The sequence below is a fragment of the Lampetra fluviatilis genome, chromosome 5, assembly GCF_964198595.1.
Source record: "Lampetra fluviatilis chromosome 5, kcLamFluv1.1, whole genome shotgun sequence".
Lineage (NCBI taxonomy): Eukaryota > Metazoa > Chordata > Hyperoartia > Petromyzontiformes > Petromyzontidae > Lampetra > Lampetra fluviatilis.
The window spans coordinates 5,093,405-5,113,849 of record NC_136279.1 but is presented as its reverse complement, the minus strand read 5'-3'; the positions used below and the strand labels follow the sequence as shown (position 1 = coordinate 5,113,849).

The 20,445-nt window shown below is 45.5% G+C and overlaps 1 protein-coding gene across 1 annotated transcript in view; it reads left to right on the top strand.

The window, feature by feature from the left end:
* LOC144932453 (homeodomain-interacting protein kinase 2-like) overlaps positions 1 to 18,825 on the top strand; it is a 42,508-nt gene extending 23,683 nt beyond the window's left edge. The window contains exons 11-17 of the mRNA XM_078856522.1: positions 207 to 385; positions 986 to 1,086; positions 2,552 to 2,878; positions 3,648 to 3,944; positions 4,275 to 4,459; positions 5,887 to 6,005; positions 6,286 to 18,825. Coding sequence (XP_078712648.1) covers positions 207 to 385; positions 986 to 1,086; positions 2,552 to 2,878; positions 3,648 to 3,944; positions 4,275 to 4,459; positions 5,887 to 6,005; positions 6,286 to 6,681 — 1,604 coding nt within the window. The 3' untranslated portion in view covers positions 6,682 to 18,825. The remainder of the gene's footprint in view (positions 1 to 206; positions 386 to 985; positions 1,087 to 2,551; positions 2,879 to 3,647; positions 3,945 to 4,274; positions 4,460 to 5,886; positions 6,006 to 6,285) is intronic.
* Positions 18,826 to 20,445: the final 1,620 nt, after the last annotated feature.

Genomic DNA, 20,445 nt, shown 5'->3' with positions numbered 1-20,445 from the left:
TGGGCCTCCCCTTGTTCGACTCGGCCTCAAAATTAGTACCTGGTGCAGTGTGTAAACATCGCCACTAGGGAGACAAAGGCGGCCGGGCGTGGTGCTGGCCATCAACCCCCTCGTGTGCCGTGCCAGCCTTGATTGGTGCTCGCTAACAGCACTTGCCCCAACAGTCTGTTCAGGCTATACGGGGATCTTTGTGTGTGTGCACGCAGGCCTGCAGGCCTCCCCCAGCAAGCCGCCCGGCTTCTCGGTCGTGAGCCAAGCCCAGCCGCTTACGCTGGCGCCTCAGGGAGGGGGCCTCTTGGCCCAGGGAGGGCTGTTGGCACAGGTCGGCGGCACCCTGGTGCTTCCTGCGTACCCGCCTCCCCGCGCCACGCTGCACACTGGCACAGTGAGGACACCAGCACGCACGCTCGCACAGTCTTGCATGTGATTATTTTTTGAAGTGGTGTGTGCAATTGCGATGGTGCATTTGAATGTCATCATCATCATCACAGTCTGTGGGCAGATGGCCCAGAGGTCTCCACTGTAGATTTCGTTTCCACTTTCCTCTGTCTTGTACCAATATGGTCAAGTGGTGCACATATTTCTGGCACCAATCTCTGATGTGGTCAATCCATTCTTGACGGCATCAATCTCTTATGTCGTCAAGCATTTAAATGTGGATGATTGATATTATGTGTGGTTATGCTTAGTTGTCGTTTGTGTCGATTTGTGCACCAGTATTGTGGTTATGTGCATTCATAATTGAGTGTTTAATTGTGGCCATGTATATAAGTGCGAGTACTTGTGTAATGTTGATTGTGTATATCTTTTTAGGTGTGTACATTGGTCATTTGTGTAGTTGTCATTGTGTTTTTGTAGTTGTGAATGTAGGTATGACTGTTATTGTCATTCTGGCTATGTGTGCAATTGTGATTGGAATTTGAATGTCTATCTGACTGTGGTGATGTGTGTTATTGTGGTCGTGTTGTATTTGGATGCTGTGCAGGCATGGCCCAGCGGAGCCCAGCAGATTCTCCTGCCAACCTGGCAGCAGTTGGCCGCTCCCCCACCTCCTCCGGTTCTCGCCGAGTCCCTCACCGACTGGAGGTAACCTCACCTCATTACGTCACTTCACACATCATGCCACACCCCTAGTATTGCCGCGATGTCATTTTTAACAAAACTATTTGGTATGAATTTTAACGATATGACGGTATTTTAACAAAACTAACGATACAATTATCACGGTTTTCATATCGTCTATACCATAGCATTAACATATCACACAACCCTACACACTACAACAGCATGTGTATCATTTGCCACTGCACAAAACCATACTGTACCAATATTCTGTACTACTACGTCGTGCCAAACTCAAGAATGTTGGTGTCCCTTTGCAGAAGCAGTCATTGGAAACTTCTCATCTCCATGAGAAATTGTCTTGCTGCAGTGATGGAAATCCACATTTTTCGACAGTGTTAGCCATTCCTTATATACATTACTGCTCACTTTCCACAAAGCGGTTTGCATTTTTTTTTTCTGAATGTCGCTTTGGCGCATGCGTCGGTCATCATTCACAGCATTTCTTTCTTTGCACCTGCGGAGGGGAACTTTCAACACAGACAACAGTGACCCCTAACGGCCGCATATCATCGCATTCCCTTAGCCCGCTGCTTGGGCGCTTGCGTCATATTTATCTCTACATGTATCACTGGGCAGCAAGAGTTCAATGCTCCAGATTAGTGTAAAAACCTAAATAGGCTATAAAGTTGTAAAACACTCAATTTGTAGCACATTTTTTATTGCAGAAAGAAATTTCATTTTAAACATTCCCAAGTGCAGCCTATCCTACATCCGCTTTTGAAGCTGTTATCTAAAAATAATTTCATGTTAAAAAGCTGTAGAGTAGATACTTAATAGAGTGGTCATTGTCTCTAGATTCTTAGCTCTATCTTGGAATTCTGTCTTTTATTTCTTATTTCGTTGAATTTATATTTATCCTTTCTGCTTCTTGTATCACTGAGTGTCTGCGTTATTCATCACGTGTAATATTATACTATATTACGTATAAAGAATACTTAATATTGATCTCTTTTTCCCTTTTAATAAGGCAGTACTATTGACGAATGTGAGGTCACTTTTATTTGATAATTGTGTTTTGCTCCTGCTGCAGCCAGATACCTCGGTTCACTCTTGCAAATGAGGCTAACTTGATCTCTAGAGTTCTAATCTAATCTGATCCTACTGGTTGCAAACTTGCTGTATTTTCACTCGTATCAATGTTGTAAAGTTTTGTTTCAAGCAACCAAAAAACAATATATTTTCAAAACGATGTACTTCCAGATATTGTGGTCGTATTGCTTGACCACAAGACTATGATTAGCCAATCATTCACCCATTGCCTTTCAGTGGGAGAGACTGGTTATCAAATAGGAGATTTCTCAGGAGGGAAAAAAACAGCATCCAAATTATGAAAGGCAAATTGGCTGGCAAGAAATATTGTTGCATTCGGCAAGTAAACACACTTCCAGTCTCAACTTGACTTCCTACTGCTGCATGTTCTGTACAGGGCACCTCACCCGCACCGCGCGTCGTACGGGGCGCTGGTGCAGCAGCCACCGATCCTGGCAGGGCGCGTCACGCTCCCTGGAGGACCCCCCCTCGGTGTGGCGGTCGGGGGCGTGGCAGGGCCACACGTGATGCAGCAGCAACAGCAGCAGCATCAACACCAGCAGCAGCAGCAGCATCAGCACCAACAGCAGCAGCAGCATCAGCACCAACAGCAGCAGCATCAGCACCAGCAACAGCGGCACCAACAGCAGCACCACCACCAGCAGCACCAGCAGCCCCCATCGCTGGTTCACGGCACACGCAAGCATAAGCCCAAGTCTTGCCGGTGAGTGCACACACGTGAATGTACACAAGCTTGTACGCCCGATATTCAGCATATGTATATGCAAGTACACTAGCATTTGTATACGTTAACATGTACCTTACTTACAGGTAGCACATGCAGAACCGCACAGGTACACATACACAGGTGCACGCAATAGCAAGCAGGTGTCTACAAGTGCGTGAAAAGCAAGCATGCAAGAACTCTCTCCCTGAAAAGTTGACATGTACTGTTACACGTGCACACGTGTGTGCACGTGGACAACGTACTGAATATACGTACAGGTTGCACTCAGCTGCACCGACACACGTCCATGTGTGTTTAGGAAGAGAAGAATAGGACCTCGTTTTCTCTGACTATGACTGACTGCTTATCTATAAACAGGGCTGCTGGGGAACATTTTCTTTCCCGTGGCTAATTCGCACTTTCATTTACTAACACAAGGCCCTGGCAGTGACGGAAGTGACCTGAGCATGCTAAAATTACAAACACGAGTTTGTCAGGTCAGAAATATTCCCCTCTGTTACCCAATTAGTGCGGCTAAGATGCATTGACAGACAAATACCATTTGCGGGCTGTTTCAAACTAGCGTGTCGTGTGGCGGCAAGACTGGGTGACATGAAGTTGTGGATCGGATAGAGCCCACGGCCGATAGATTCCCAAGCCCTGTGTGCAACTTTAACATTGCTTCTTGAGACACGAAGTAAAATCGTATTGCGTTTCTGCGTTCACGTGCCTTCCGTTCTGCACTCTGCGTTCTGCGCGTGCGCAGTGCTGCCTGCAGCCAAACCGGGGGGGAGCACAAGCGAAGCAACAAGGAGAACTGCTCCCCGCCGACGCCCCCTCTGGCCCCCTCGGGATCCTCCGCCACCGCGCTCCTCCCGCACTGCACGGTGGTGCGCGGGAGCCCCCCGTCCCAGGGCAGCAGCTCTGGCGCAGTGTGGTGCGCCCCGCCCGGGGCCCACCGGGGCGCCCACACCATCGTCATCACGGACACGCCCAGCCCCAGCACCAGCGTCATCACCATCAGCAGCGACACGGACACGGAAAGGGAGGAGCGCACGTGCAGGTGCGGGCTGTCGGACCAGCGCCTGAGCTGTTGTTGTTTAAACGTACAGTTGTTCGATTCCCGCTCACGGCCAACACCAGTGATGAATACCTGAACTGGTCCTGGGCTTCTCCCCTATGTCGACTCGGTCTCAATTGAGTACCTGGCACAATGTGTAAACATCGTCACTGGTGCTGGAGACCACCACCCCCTTGTGTGCCATGACAGCCTTCATAGGTGCACGCTAACAGCACTTGCCCCAACAGTCTGTAAGGGGATCTTTGTCAATGCACTTGTACTCATGGCGTGGACACGTGTGTTGTGCACTCGTTCCCTTTAATCTGTCTGCAGCCAAGCCAACGGCCACCAGCAGACCCCTATCGGCTGTGTGACGGTGTGCGACTCCCCCGAGAGTGGCTCCCCATCACCCGCTGGCCGTCCGTCGCCCGCAGGGGACTGGGGGTACAGGAAGCTAGCGCCCCCCTCAGCCATGGTGCAACCCCTGCAGCACCAGCACACAGACAAGATCACTCTCGGTACGTACGGTGCTGCACCATGTACAGGCGCCAGGGTGGTGAGCTGTTAACTACCTCGCCTGGTATATTTGGAATTTTGCATCTTCTCTCTCCCCGTGATCGCGTGCCCTCGGGTTTTCCCTCCACATTTGTAATCAAAATGCGTTGAGATTATTTGGCTGTGATATATTTCCTCGCGATAATTCACTTCGCTGAGCTATCATTTGTCGCCAGGTCGCTTCGAAAAAAGAGATTTATATCTCAGTGGGCCTTACCTGTCAAAGAAAAAAACGGTTCAATATCTACAATCACCCGTAGGGTGTGAAGTGGATGAAAGAGATCATTGTGACGTTATTTGCAAGAGTAAAGGGGGCCTTTGTGTGATGTCATCATCGCCCAAATCTAAAATGTGAAATGTATCGTCAATAAAATGGAATTGCTGGTTAGCTTATGTTAGCTTAAACGAGGAAATTAATTACAAACAATCATCATTCTATTGTTGAAATAATGAAAGACGTTTGTTTTTCAAAACATTATTGACGGAATGACCGATTACAATTGTTTATGTTATTCCACCATCACTCCATATTAAATGTGCCCATTTTCCAGGTGAGGTTACATTTGCCCTTTCAAAGAACAAACTCAGTGTAAAAATAGTAATTGTATGCCATTCTTTTGGCGTGTAAGTTCTCAAGTTATAAATGCAATTACAAACCTCTTCCAATACATCAATAGGATTATACCGATTGTTTTCAAGCAGTTAATGTTTTATCGTGAAATTATTTTCTATGCCGAGGAAGATTGTTTTCTTTTTTTCTGAATTGACATTCATGTTACGTATGAACTTTGCATCCCAGGTCTGCCTTGCAAACACGTTTTACTGTCCTGATGTCCTCTCGCATGGCTAATAAGTTATACAGCTCTGTGTTACGTAAAGTGCGCAGTCGGTGCTGTGCATCAGCACCACTTCCGCGGAGACAAGCTTGGCCGACGCATGTTGCGTTTGGCTCATGCTTGGTATCCAACTGGGCTATTTGTAATAGTGCCTTGCCAACAGCACTTGCCCCCAACCTTCTTCAAGTGGTGACCCGCTTCTAAGATGTGGCTCGTGAGAGCTCCCGGAATGGACCCACCGAGCTATGATCGGTCTTAGCTCGCCTACACGTAAAGAGATTATGATGAGTGAGATGAAAGATAACACCAAGAGTCAGAGATGAAACAGTCATCTGTAGATAAGCGATCCAGATGATTGGTCACATGCACAGATGTTGTGACATCATGGTGCCGTGTTAAGTGATAACATCTATACACCTGACATGACATCGCGTGGCTCACCAGAACACGCTTATTTTATTATGTTGCCTGCCAAAAGATACATTTGAAGCGCCTTAGTCTAAGACTAAATTGGGTGTCATTGTATATGTGTGTGTGTGTGTGCGTGCCAACAGATGCATGTGGTGTTGGGGGCCGGGGAGTCAGGTTAGGTTTGCCGGGGGCTGGGCAGCATGGCCTTCCTCACCGGGGAAGCCACAATCAGCACCAGCAGCAGCCCTTGAACCTCAGCCAGGTGAGAGCTGTAACAAAGAGAAGTTCCCTGGTGGCTCGGGGAACCCTGGACTCTTGTCCAATGCATAATGAGCTTTGTTCTTGCGCATGGCTGTGCGTGCGTGTGTGTTTTTTGCATCCTTGCTTTAGTTTTTAATTGTGAAATACATAGTACACCAAACTTGGCACAAGGTGCTGTTGTGAATGGTGGCTCTCGTTGCTGCTGCTGCTGTTGTTAATGCTTATCTCTGTCCCCGTGTATTTGACTGTGTACGTACATGTGCGTGTGTGTTCCTTCTTAGCCCCCGTCGGGCATAAGCGCCCGTCGCCAGCAGGCGTACATCGCTCCCTACTGCTTCCCGCACGCGAGCCCCCCGCACGCGCTGCACACCCACCTGGCAGCACCTCCCCCGCCGCCGCCCGCACAGACGCACCTCTACACCTACGCGGCCCACCTGGTGGGGCCCCCGCATCCTTCCGCCGGGGGCCCTGCTGCACCCCCCCAGGGTCGTGGCTGCGCTGGCCCTGGCGGTGGTTTCCCGGGGGCCCTGGTGGCCATCGGTCACCGCGTTCTGCCCTCGCCGCACTTTGCCGCTTTGCCAGTGAGGGCCCCGTACCTAGGCGCATCGCAGGGCTCGGCAATCTACACGGGCTACCCGCTCAGCCCCGGCAAGATCGGCACGTTCACCTACATGTGATGATCTTGTGGGGCTGAGCGAGTGGCGTCTCCGAATTTTTATTACGGAGGTTTGTGGGGAGGGGGGAGGGGGGTAGGGGTCGGGGTACGAAGATGCTGGATCCCATCGAAATTCAACATTCAACTAGGATTGAATGATCTGTTCCTCCGTGATACAGAATGAGGTTTACATCTGGGAATGTACATTTGTTTACCTAGAGTTCTGCATTGTCAAAAGATATGTATTTTAATATAACTTATTAAGGCCCATGAGAGACCTTTTCCATTAATTTAATTTTCCTGCTTTGTAGCCGTGGCTCGTGATTACCAGAGGGTGTTTTTCACATTTTTTATTTACACTATTGCAGTAGCACCCAGTGCCCACTTGGTACGAATAGGTTTACAGCAGAGCTTCTGAGTAATGCTCCCTAAGAAACTGCCAAAGAATGGAACTGGGCTCTGTTTTGGTTTAAAAAAAAAGTAACCTTTGTGGACGCATTGACCTTAAGGCCACGCAGTAATATTTACCAAATGTTTCTCCCAAGAAAATATTTTTGGGGGAATTCAAATAAGAAATATGTATTTTCAACTCTGACTTTAACAGGTTTTAATCATGTATGTACTTTTAAACGTAATGCAACGTTTTACGAGCTGATATTTTACAATATTGACTTATGAGTCGTGCTTTCACGAACTTTGTAATTTCGTGAAAAGTGAAAATAATTTTTCACACTCAACGTGCAAGCCGCTGCCAATGTGCACTTTCTGTCGTGAATGAAAATTGTATTGAACAAATTTGATCATTAATGCAACCCCATTCAAGACTGCATTTTTATCTTTTTCATCAGAGTAAGCATTTAACGACAAAAATTTTATAACAATGACAAAAATGCAGAACTCTATGTATGCAATACAATTTTTTATAGCGTCAAAATACACATTTATCTCTAGATGTGGTGTGTATTGTATGTGCTTGAACAAATTTTTGTTTGTTTTTATATCGAAGCTAACTTGCCATGGTTGGCCTTCTTAAAGCAGTGCCATGGCAATGCTTTGTACTTCGCTGTTCCGTTACGAATTTGTGTGTCAAGTGTGTGCGGTATTTGTGTTTTTTAAAGTTTAGGGAGGTTGATTGTGTTTTGAGTGTGTGTCGTTACTATTGTCTGTTGCTTGTGTGCATGTGTGTATGTATGTTGAACTTCTTTCGCACCGTACGTAGCCGACCGTGCTAATCGGAGGTGCGGGGGAACGACAAAGGGTGCGATACCTAACCCTGGTCTACAATTGGTCCGCTTAAACATAATTGAATCAGCCAGTGTATATTGGCCAACACCAGCACTCTGGGAACTATTATAAGCGGATGTGTGGTTCTGAACACCACCAACACCACCGATTTATATGCCATGCTGGCCTCAATAGAACCTCCCTCATAGCACTCGTTCCAAGGTCTACTTAGGCTGTAAAGGGATGTTTTGTTGTGTGTCCACTGTCTATGCTCGTGTAGATACTGAAATTCTGTTTTGATTGGTGACTTCCTTTTACTTTAAAGAGCGTTGATGGATTTACTCTGTATTGGTGATAATTGTTATTTAAAACCTAATGGCTTTTACTAGTTTTTAATTTCAAAAATGTTCAACAAAACTCTCCGTTGATTAAGTGTTTGGGGGGTTGGTCCAACCATACCCTTCTCAATACTCAAAGTACACGTTCTATCATGTTAGACGTTACGTGCCGTTTTGTTCTCTATTGCACGCAGTGTGTGTCTGGAAGAACAACTTAACTGCTGTAAGTGTTTGTCTGCGTGTGTGAGTGAGTGCGTGCGTGTTTGTATGTATGTACGTATTAAGCGACCCATGTGGTGGTAAGAGAGCAATAGGCATTTGTTACATGCATCGAGACTACGTGACAGGCAATAGACTAAAGTGTGGTAAGGCATGGTGGGCGTCGCCGATCGGAATGGCGCGTGAGCTGATTTCACTCGGCCAGCGGTGCCTTCCCGCGATGCGCGCCCGCGCGCAATTGGGTGCAGCGTACGGATTGCGACCCCCTTTTTTGTATTTCGACGCTATATGAAACCGAGTTGTACATGTGACACCCGACCCGGGTAGAGAATTTTAAGAGAGTCATCGATCCCCTGGCCGACCCCCCTCCCCTGTACTTTACGCGCGTGTTGCATAAAATAACGAAGGCCAGTTCTGTTTGTGTCGGCTGTGAGCATAGTCAGGTAAGCTTGGGGTTACAGGACCGGTGTTAAGTTTGGACGTTATACATTTAAAGTTTTCAGTACGGGTGGCTATACAGTAAAGATTTAACAAAAACTTAGAGCTGCTTTATAGGCCTTAAGGTGTAGACGTCAATAATTAAAGAGGCTGAAATGTATTCGTATAGCATTTAGGAGTCCGAAGTTTTTGCTTAGGTGTTAGAGGTTGCAGAGGTTATGCTTAATCATGGCTGGAGCCGACCGTTCTGTGTTAACATGTCCAGTTGTGCTGTGGGCTAGTTACTATGCGTGTGGGAGCTGCGGAGGCCAGCGATTGTGGCCTGTATTTTATTTGTTACGTTTTTTAAAACTTTTACTATTGTCTTCACGTGATCGTTTTACTAATTAACTAAATCTTAATTGTAATTAAGTTTTACACGGGGCTGGTTTTTATGAAGCCCTCGCGTGTGTATGTGTTTGTCGTCACCCGGTGTGGTGTGCTAATCGTGTATTACTCGGTGTCACTGTGTCGGCTCTAGGTTTTACCGGTGTGTTTTTGGTGGTGGTGTGCCGTGCATTTTTTTGTAGGCGATCCGATCATGTTTATTATGCTTGAAGTGTGTGTACGAGTGCGCGTACACTCTTACACAAAAATAGTGCCGTTTGGTTTATCATTATTGACGTTATTATATGCGTCCGCGTGTGTGTGCGTGCGTGCTGTTTTTTGATTTTTGGAAGAAAAAACATGACCTAGTATATATACTGGTGTTGCAGAATCATAGCTTGGGTATGGTCGTAATGCGTTGGTTTTGTGTACGCAGTTGTGTAAACCCGTGTTAGCTCGTTTTAGCTCACTTGCGCGGAATGCAAAAGCGCACTTATAGTGGTGAGGGGAGAATGGAGTTGTGGGGGGTTTTGGGGTGGGCGGGGGGGGGTCCTTGCAAATGTTTTGACCGGGGGCAACTGTTGAATGCAGGGGCGGTGGGGAAAATTGCCCACCCCCCCTCTCCACGCAACCCCCCCCCAACCCCCCATTGCACTCGCGTCTCTCCAACCCCCTCCCTACTCGTTCCCTTTTCTCCTCCTCACTCTCACCTTCTCACTCAAGAGGTGGAGTTAATGTTCAGTCCCAGTGCCTTATATATACACACACACTATATATTATATATAAATAGTTATTTGTCTTGCTGTAACACTGTGTCCTGTGTCTAATGGATGGAGTGCTGCTGCTGCTCTGCGATTCTACTTGCCAGCCTGCCAACCACAGTTCCTGCAGTGTGCATGTCTAGGACAGGCTGCTCTGTCTTTGGTGTCTTAGAAGTCCCCTTTCTAAGTGGCTCGAGGAAAACCCATTGTGGCCGTGTGTGTCCTTGTAAACGTGCATGATGTCTGGCCTGGTGTTCCATAGGACCTGAGTTGGCCTGATGTCCAGTGAGATGGGGGTCAATGTGTGGCCTCGTGTACTGTGACTGCTCGTCTGGCCTTGTGTTTCGAGAAGATTCCCTTTAGACCTGGTGTCTCGGAGGGCTGCATTGTTTCGCCTGGCATCTGGGAGGGTCGTGTGTTAGACGTAGTGTTTGTGCCAGGATTGTGTGTCGTCCTCTTTCACTTGGTGTATAGGGGGAGTGTCCTTTTATGCCCATTGTCTTGCTCGGGTTCTCTCTATGGCCGTCTGTCTGGGGTTCTGTCTGGCCTGCTGTCAGGGGAAGAGATATGTGAGGATAAAGGAAAATTGTTTTGCGGTGAGGGGGTGGCACAATTGGGGAAGTAGGCTCCTGGAATGGATGTAACATTTCATAGATTCGTCGATTCGAATTCTTAAGTTTGCGATACGTGCATTGACTTGTGCATTTTGGGATATTTTTTACGTTCGATTCGTAGCCCGCAGTTCATCCAAGTTTCATTTATAGCTAATAGAACAAATAAGCCACAAGTTTAAAATGACAACAGACAGTTCAGATTTTGTAAATGAGATTAATAGTACCGTACAAACCGTAACGATGGAACCACGGAGACGGGCGGTCTGCTTTAGTGCTTTGGCAAGGTCTCGATTGTTCTTTCTTGTTTGTAGTATTAATATACAAACTGCAATGGAGACAATGTAGACGCGGTACAAATGAAATGATACAAACGACAGTACAAAAGACATGGACAGTACAAGATAATGAATTTTCTTTTGTGAAGCCAAGACCTTTTTGATGATGCCTCCACAAGTCATACAATTGAAGTGGTATGGAGAGAGAGAGGGGGCCAAGTGTGAATCGTTTCATGCTTACTACTGTATCCGTTGTTCAGAAAGGTGAAGGTAGATGTCATTGTTTGCCCCGGTGTTTAGAAAGAAAAGTTTTATATAAAAAACTGGAATTGAAAATAATTTTTTCAAAACTCTTACAGGTTTGAGTGATCGGTGCACAATAGTTTCCATCTCTCTGGTTTTGAATCTGGCCAGTTCACAATCTCGACCCTTGCAGATTTGATGCGGCACCGGCATGATGGGTCTGATAATGCGTCTCTAACCAAATTGCATTGCTGGCCGCAGTGCCTCGTACATGTGTGTGAGAACTTCTTTCTCGCCGTACGTCGTCAACCGTGCTACGCAGCTGGACCTGTGTTTGCGCAGCTTGCACCTTGTGGGTTCTGGCTTTGGTCAACCAAAAAGGTGGAAACCCCCCCCCCCCCTTGTGCACTGAGACTCACTCACACACGCGCGTTTTCTCCTTGCTTCGTGTGAAAGTCCCTGTGTTGGCCACGCCACTCGTCTCCCAGGCTCAGCTCTGCTCATTGTAATGTACAGTTTGTAGTGTGCACATATAGAATATATTTCTTGGGATATTAGGCATGATTTTAAGATAATGCTGCATTAGCGAGAATAATACAACGTGAAGTTAATGCCATTTTACATTACGTATATTTTATTATTCATGATGTTAGATGTCGGGAGTATATGCATATACATGTAATGTATTAATGCGTGTGTGTGTGTGCGCGCGTGCTATGTATACTGTATCATTTTTTCGAAAATGTTAGAAAGGGGATGAATCCTCCCGTTGCTCTTTCGCATTTGGCCCTGTACAGCCGAGCTTATCCACGGGTCACGAGAGGTGAGGGTTAAATTTGTACGAGAGACATGTGTGTGTTTGGATCGTACCCAGGAAATCTGCAACATCTTGCAGGATTCCCATGTTTCGAGGATTTTATTTCATCTTGACCATGTAATTCCCTTGAGGTTTTTGGCCACATTATGAATTGCTAACAATAACAGACTTGGAGAGCAATGTGTTACGTTCTCAAAATCTTGGGCAACGTGGGCATTTCCTGTTCCTTTTACGCTGCCTCCTTGTGATGATACTTTAGTTCGATGCAGGGACTCCTCTACTTACGAACATTTGACTTATGAGCTTTCAGAGATACGGACAAACCTGTCCGTATGTCCAGTTGCCTGTTCGGACTGAGAGTCGTAAGTTTAACCGCTGCGCAATAGATGGCGGTGGTGGCATCTGCAGAACATGAAGAACCAGTGGCATTTACGTCTAGAGGAGATTATACAACTTTTAAAGCCATGCCCCGTGTATAGTGTACACGCCGTACAACATGTTTGGAATCGACAGGAGTAAAGTTGGACTTACGAACAAATCGACTTACGAACAGACCTCTGGAACCTAACTCGTTCTTAAATCGAGGAGTCCCTGTATATTGAAACACGTGCACTGGGCGCTGTGGTTTTTATCGTCTCCCAATTCAAAATTGGATTTGTCCCTTTTCTACAGCAGTATATACCCGTATATATATGCGGCATATTCTCTACATATGTTGGTATATATATACATACCATTTCTATATTTGTGTGTATACATAAGTGTGTGTGGTTACCTACTTTTGTATATGTGCATGTTTATGTAGGGGATGGGCATGGAATTGCAAACTTTGCAAAACCATAAATCTTGACGTGATCAGAATGCGGAATACCGAATTTCTGTTTGCCGGTGTTATAATCTTTAGGTTTCACATTTTATTTACATGCTAAATATTGTGTACGCTCATTATCTACTGAAACACAGCGGGTTGTTCTTTAAAAAAACAAAGGCATACACCGGTGTTTCATTAGAATTGCACGCATGCTGACGTGTGCAAGACACGTACCCGCAGACCTTGACGTGCATTACACCCGAGACCAACACATATGTTGGCAGATATTCCTCCCCCCACCCCACCCTTTCTGCACATTCAGGGTACATTCAGGTCGACACTGCAGCCGCATGCACATTGTGACACAGGCATGCCCCCCCCCCGACTATCTATGTACACACCCGGATGGGGTGTTACACACTCCCCCCTCCCCCATGCACGTCAACGTGGAGTCGCGTGCATTCATTTTCAACAACAACAACAATCATGCAAATTTTTATTGGTTAAGAAAAAAAAATCCGCTGGGCGGATATCTGCAGATTTTATACACTTGTGATAACAGGGATTGGCGCTATACATCGGCACCACACTTTACTCTGACCAGCAGAATTTTGTGCCCATCTCGTACATATATATTAGGAAAAAAAAAACTTGTCCCCTACCATATTAATGTGTAATTGACACTTCTAGCTCAGGTCTCCCACTCGAGATGAGCATCTCTTTTAGCCATTTTGAGCATAAGGATACGATTATTTTGACCTGCCGTGTGAGTGTGTGCGTGCGCGCGCGTGTGTTCATGAACACGGTTAATCTTTTTCGACAATAATCAGGATGAAATGCCCATTCGTGGTGTTGGTGGAGTAGGGTTGTGGGTAGTGTTGCGGTTGGAAACCAAGGATGAGGCTGTCTCGGGACTCGGTGGAAGTAGGCGGCTTCCAGAAATCTCGTGGGATTTATCCCATGAAGCCTTTCCCATCGTGGGGGGGGGGGGGGTAATGCGGGGGACACGATGTGAGCAGTATTGTTGCGTGATAAACGTTCACGTTGGCCTGTATTGAGCTAGTAGGGCAAGCCTTGGATGGACGGTGGGCACTATTATTTCAGAACGCAGCAACTGTTGACATCGTCGTGGGGAGTCTGGTTGAACGGGTGTTCATACGGAGGTGTCTTGATGATATATTGACATGATGGTGTGTCCATAGTTAGGTGTGCTCAGGCTAGTATTGAGAGGTGTGTTCGCATAGATGGTATTCATAGGTTTGTTCTCATAAAGGTGGTGTGCTCATAGCTAGGTGTGCTGACACTAGTGTTATGGGGAGATGTTTTAACGAGGAGAGATAGTCACAGCACGATCTGTTCACATGAAGGTGCGTTCAAAAGTAGCCGTGTTGAGAATAGGCTCGTAGCAAAATGTGATTTCGTGGAGGAGTGGCATAGCAAACTAGTGGTTCAGGTGGAGAGGTTTTTTTCGATAGCTGTGTTCACATAGACATCTGTCCGGGTGGCTAGCTTCAATGGATTTGCGTCAATGGGACGGGGGGAAGGGGGTGTTCAGGATAGCATCAGAATAAGTGGGTTTTTTTGGATAATGCATTCAGAAAGTATGCTCCAAGCTGGGTCGTTGAGAGAGTTGTGTTTGTGCTCGTTTGGAAAGGTACAGTCATGCGAAGTCGTTAAGGAGGTGTGCCTGTATGTGTACGATTAGTGGTGCCTGTGCACACTTGGCTTGAGTGGCTTATATTAAAGTGTTTGTGGTCGGCAGCAGAAGATGACGGAGCAACCTTACGGAGTTGTCGTTCGCGCTCGGGCTTGGGATGGATGGATTGCCTCTTGAACTTGGCAGGTTGGATTGTTCCCCGGCTGGCTGCATGTGCTGGCTTTGGCTCGTTCACTCGTTGGATCGCTGGTTGGTTTGGCAGTTGGAAGCTTGTCTGGATTGTTTGGCTGACTGGTTGGTTAGCTAACCACCTGCTTGCTGTCTGATTGGCCGGTTGATAATCTCGCTGGCTCATGATTTGGCTAGCCAGCTATTAAGATGTTTGCTGTCTACCTGAATTCAGTAGTTGAGACTGGTTTATCAGTGCCACTTGAGATTTTACGATTACATTTCTTTGTTTGGTTTACATCTGATGTGTGATTTACCGTGGCAGGCTGGCCGGTGTTCCCCATCTCTGTCTGGCTTCTGTGTTTTGTGAAGGCCTGGTGTCTTGAGATACTTGCTGGGAGGTTATACAGACATCTCCAGCCCATCTACCCCAACCCAACCCCAAGAGGCAGTCTAAAAAAGGAGTGCACACCTCAAGCCATAGGTTGTGCGAACAAATCGATGTTGAAATTGCACGACTCTATCGCCTGCAAACGTTTTGTCCACATCTGAGCAAAGCGATTGAGCAAAAAGGACATTTTTACAGGATTGTAACATCAAGAAGTTCCAAATGTGCAGCGTACGATGAAATACACAGCTTCAGACTGCTTGAAAGCAGTCTCTGCTGTCAGGAACCAATTGCACAAGTGCTCACGACTGGATTGCATAGACGTCTACATGATTCGGTTGCATGCAACCTCATTGGTCAACTAATGGCTGAAGTGTGAACCCAGGTTAAAGCGCAGTGCTAGGCTTCGAGAGGAAAGTATGTGCATTACAGTTTAAAGGCGTTAAGAATATTTGTTCACAGTGTCCAAAAGCTCACTTTCTTACTACATAACATGGATGTAAAAGCCGGGAGTTACAGAACATACAGCAGCCATGGCAGACCAGACGGTGGTCTACAAAACACATCAGTGAAAAACAGCCCGTGTAAGAGATGTATTTTTAAAATTAAATTGGAACTGAATTAAATTTTAAGATTGTGAGAAATCTTATTATCTGGCCACAAGCAGGCATTCGTGAGCCTGCGACCTCTCCACAAATGAGATCTGGATTGCATGTGTGTGGTTTATTGAGAAAATAAAATACCCCGAATTAGAAATTCCAAGTTTTTCGGACGAAAAAACCCAGCAGTGTGTTTGGCAAGGGATATGCTTACGGGGGACGCATGTAGCCTAACGTTCTGAAGATATAAGAATGCCTAGTTACACAAGGCTGCATTGTAGCTGTTTGGTAGCATCGAGATTTCAATGAGCAGTATTGGGTGCCCACTTTGTTGTTCACCTATGAAAACATTGCAGGTTGCTCGTGGTATACAGATGACCGCTCCCGGAAAATGTAATTTTCAGCCCTTTGTCAATCCACTCCTGGATGAAAGCCTGCCCATGCGGTGTCTCAGTCATGGGGCTGATTTGATCATGCTTCACCGTGCTGGTTGGTGTGGCTGTAATCTTAAGCCAATCACATCATTGATACATCATATGATGCACAAACGTTTTCAAAGGTGTCGACAAAATCGGAACCATTGGGGCGATTTTTGGGTCTAATTTTACAAAATGTAATTTTCATAAATATTTTTTTTTTCCATTTTTAGAAAATTTCAAACAACCTTGTGGCAACCCCCCCCCCCCCCCACATCTTCCCCATGTAGTCGTGACACGCTTCTTCCATGGCTTTGGGCTGGGCATTACTTTCTCTGGATGGCAAGATATCCCATCGAGTAGCGTACACTGCGGTGGTGTGCCACCGTTCAAGTTTTCATCGGACAACATAGTGGCCGGTTCTGATGCTCTGCTGGACGTCTACAAAAAATAGTTTTATAAGCTCATTGGATTCCGACAGTATAAATAAATATTCTGATTCTGCTCAACCTGCAAATACATCAGCTTGTGGAGCCCAGTTTAACAAGGCATTCGTATCGAACCTAGGCATTGCTGTAGATTTAAGAGTGTTTCAGGCTTGCGCCATCTGTACCCAATATAGCTAAAGCCATTGATTTTGCGACACTGAAGTAGTGTGTGGGTATGACCTCTTAGCACTGGGGGTCTTGCTGTGGGAAAAGTTGGGTTTGTGGTTCACGTGCCCGTCACAACGTGTACACACTGGGTGAGCAACTGCGTATCGGTGGATTAGAATCCTCAAGGATGGCCAGTTCTCCCTGTTGTGGTGTTTTACAACGTGTCTACGAACATCCATCCCCCACCTACGTCTCTGTGTGAGATCGATTGTGTTCAGAGTGGCTGGATAGTACGCGCATGGTCATGATTCCTGCAGCCATTTGATGGGATTTCCACCCACAGCACGGCAAAGGTTTAGGAGCCTGTGATTTCATTTACAAGGGTATGTGGTTGGGTTCCACCGTCTTTGCCCAAGTCTTTTAATTGTTCACAAGTGTGGTTATTTTTACGAATGAAAAGTGTAGTGTGAGATATGCACATCTCTATGAAATATATATAACATATGAGCTTTGTATGTCTGGCATGGAAATATTAATATCTCTGCCTAAAAACCACTTGGGACCAACATTTTAAAACCATTTACCCTTAAAACAAGGCGAAAGCCCATTGATAAGAGTATATCTTTTCTCATTTGTAAACTTAATTTTTGTAATTTTAATGTAATTTCAATTGTTGAGCTCTGGGCTCTAACATGGACACGTGGTCTACCCTTGCAAATGATGTCACATGGTATTTTAACATCTTCTTTACGGGAAACATTGTTATTGTGTTTAGCACGTGTAATACGCTGTGGAAATGGAAATCTCAACTGCAAAACTAGAACTGCGGCCGGCAAGCGTGACCTCAAAAGTGTGTTTGCTTTGTCGCCTTAGCGCATGGTGACGTGGGGTTTTAAACCATTGAAAACATTTACAGCACTGCAGTCTCAAATTGACATGAGCCCCACCTTCATAATTTGAATTTTAAACACTCGAATTCTGAAACCTTGGGGCCACTTTTTAATTCGGATCGTGGTGGGTTGATGTTTATTTCCAGCTGAACGACGGTGCACATCTTGCGTTGATCGAAGCAAAATCTTTTTGTAACAATACAAAGGACACATTGTCCTGTGAATATGAAATAAGAATACATTCTTATATATATATCATACAATCTGGACAATGCAGCCTTGCGCACGTAATTATTATATATAACGCTGAACGATATCGAATTGGCTGGCGTGAGAAGTGCATCGTGTTTTATTCCACAAGTTTGCCAAATTGTGTAAAAGCTGCAGGTTTTGTGGGTGGTTCGCGCAATGTGAACCCATTGCTAAACGTCGCTCGCCATGATCCGTGCGTATGTTAACACTGGAAGCCTCCCAATTCCCATTGGATCAGATGAGGCCATGAGTCTCTCCTGAATAACTTCTGGTAATCTGACACGTAGTTTTCAAGTCCCTCAATGATTAAATGTTTGCATAGGTATCCCTTAACAGGCATAAGCAGCCAATTGATGACAATAATAATGCCCCTTGATTGGACTCAAATGATATTCAATCCATGGAATCCATTGCGTTTTGCATTTCATTCCGCCCTTCATTGGGCACTCATTGTGCAGAGGGCATTAGTAGCTCATCAATGGCCACGTTGATAAAGTTAAGAGCAGACCCCCCTCCCTCCCCCCATTGCCTTCACCGAGCGTGTAAACATTAAAATACTTTGTTCCAGAATTGATTCAGTTCTGAGATTTGACTGCAAAACCTCATTCTGCCTCCTACACTTGTAAAACATCAACACGAGAAGTGGCTCAGGGTTGTGCCTCGTGAGACGCTGATGTCGGAGCACTTAGGACCAACCACTGAGGTATCCTGCGTTTGAATCCCAGGCTCCCCCAACCCAAAGTGAGGTTGAGTTCTTGCGCGTGTGTAGTAAGCTCGATGGTTTCGGCTGCAGCACAGAATGACTGCAGCAGAAAAAAAAAGAACGAGTAAAAAACAATCGAAATTTGGTGGCAGGACTTAATTTGACCAACATGCCAAGATGCCAGGGCTCATCGTTTGGCAGCTTTAGGCACAGAGCGAACGCCTCGTTTATCGTGCAGATGAAGGAAGTACACTGTGTCTTGGCTGTGTGAAAATGGGACCTTCGTCCATCTCAGGCCAAAGTCTTTGACATGGACGGTGGCACACGGACGGTGGCACGCAGGAGGCAGTGGGGCTGTTGACCACATCCTGACTAACTTGGGTGGGGGGGGGGAAATAATTTACCCCCGCCACTCACTGAACTTATGGGTGATTATGGGACAGGTGTGCAGGAACCAATTGACTTATTTTGCCATTCAATCAAACTTTACCTGCACTTTTATCTGTTGTCGAATTTCTTTTATTCAATCCACTTTTGAAAAAAATTCAAAATGTGTCGCTCCGTTAGAAGATGTTGTAGTTGGAGGATTGTGACAGCGATCTTCTTGTAACCATGTGAAGGATAGAGATTCGGCCTATGGTTATGGTACCGATTTCGGTTTTCTTAATGTTAAAAACATGTTCACGTACTCTATCCACGTGCCTTCATTAACCTGAACATATTTATTAAACTGCTAAACAGTAATAAGCATTTTTCCCTTCTGTGTGTCACGTGAGCCTGCCTAATTGTCCCATCCTCTTGGCTACAGCATCTTCTTCCTCCGAATTGCAGTATCTGTTTGACTAAACATCGCTGAGAAAGAAGGGGCCGTCGCACCCATGCCACCTGCTCCCCCTGTTCTTTGAAATCGGGGAACTCCGTACTTGGCAAATATTGGCACCACCCTTGATGTTAATGCTGGCTTCTGGAATGTTGCCGAGTGAAATGTGGCCAGATGCATGAGATGGTGGAACTGGAAATGTCGGATCCTTCGCTCTGTGCGTAAATGTCAAAAGCACAATTGGAATATAATAGGTAAGAATCGACCATTGTATTTCAATAGAAAGGGTAAATCATTGTGCAATGTCTTAGTCCAAATAAAACTATGAAAAAGTGCATACGCAAATCAATTACAGCAATGTTTTTTTCCTTATAATGTAACAACTCTCTTTCAATAGAGATGCTAAATCTCAATGGGCTCGTATGTTTAAATATGATGGATTTAATCAATTTGTGATCAATTGCAAAGATTCATTTAAAAATAAAACATCCGTAAATTACGTTTTTAACAGTGACTTTCTATGGTACGTGTCTTCTGATTTTTCTTGACCGTGCAAGGTGGATACAAGTTGCATTTCTAAAAGCTTGGTAAAGAATATTGGCTCGTGTGTCTTGGAATTAATGCAGGTGTTGTCGATCTCAAACTAGCCATGGTCCAGAATTTAGAAATGTTTTGCAGTTCCCAGTTTCGGTTAAAACCAGATGCTTGCACTCCTACAGTGTTAATTTTCTGACAGCTGCAGCTCTCAATACGAATTGTGTAAATTAGTTTTGTGACTTTAATCAGAACCCCAACTTCAATAGGGTTTATTTATGCTTGACGGTAACGGTGACTTAACCACCAGTCGTGCATGGTCTTTTGATACCCAACATTTACAATGCATAGGAAGGTGGTTAATTAAATTGACAAATATTATTGGTTCTTTCAGTAAAAAGAACCAAGAATATGAATCCCTGCAGTCACGAAAGCTTTCAATCAAAATTTTAATTGACAAAGTTAAAAGTTCCGGAAAAACAGATTTGATTTGCAAACCCTAAACATTGGTTCAGACATTGAAATGTTTATTGAATAATGTAACAACAAACGTGTTCACAAGCTATAGTCGATTGCAATGTATGTTGTGTAATAGGTGTGTTGTGTTGACGACATGGTGGTCATGGTGTGTGTGTTATGCCTGGATGACCGTGTGAT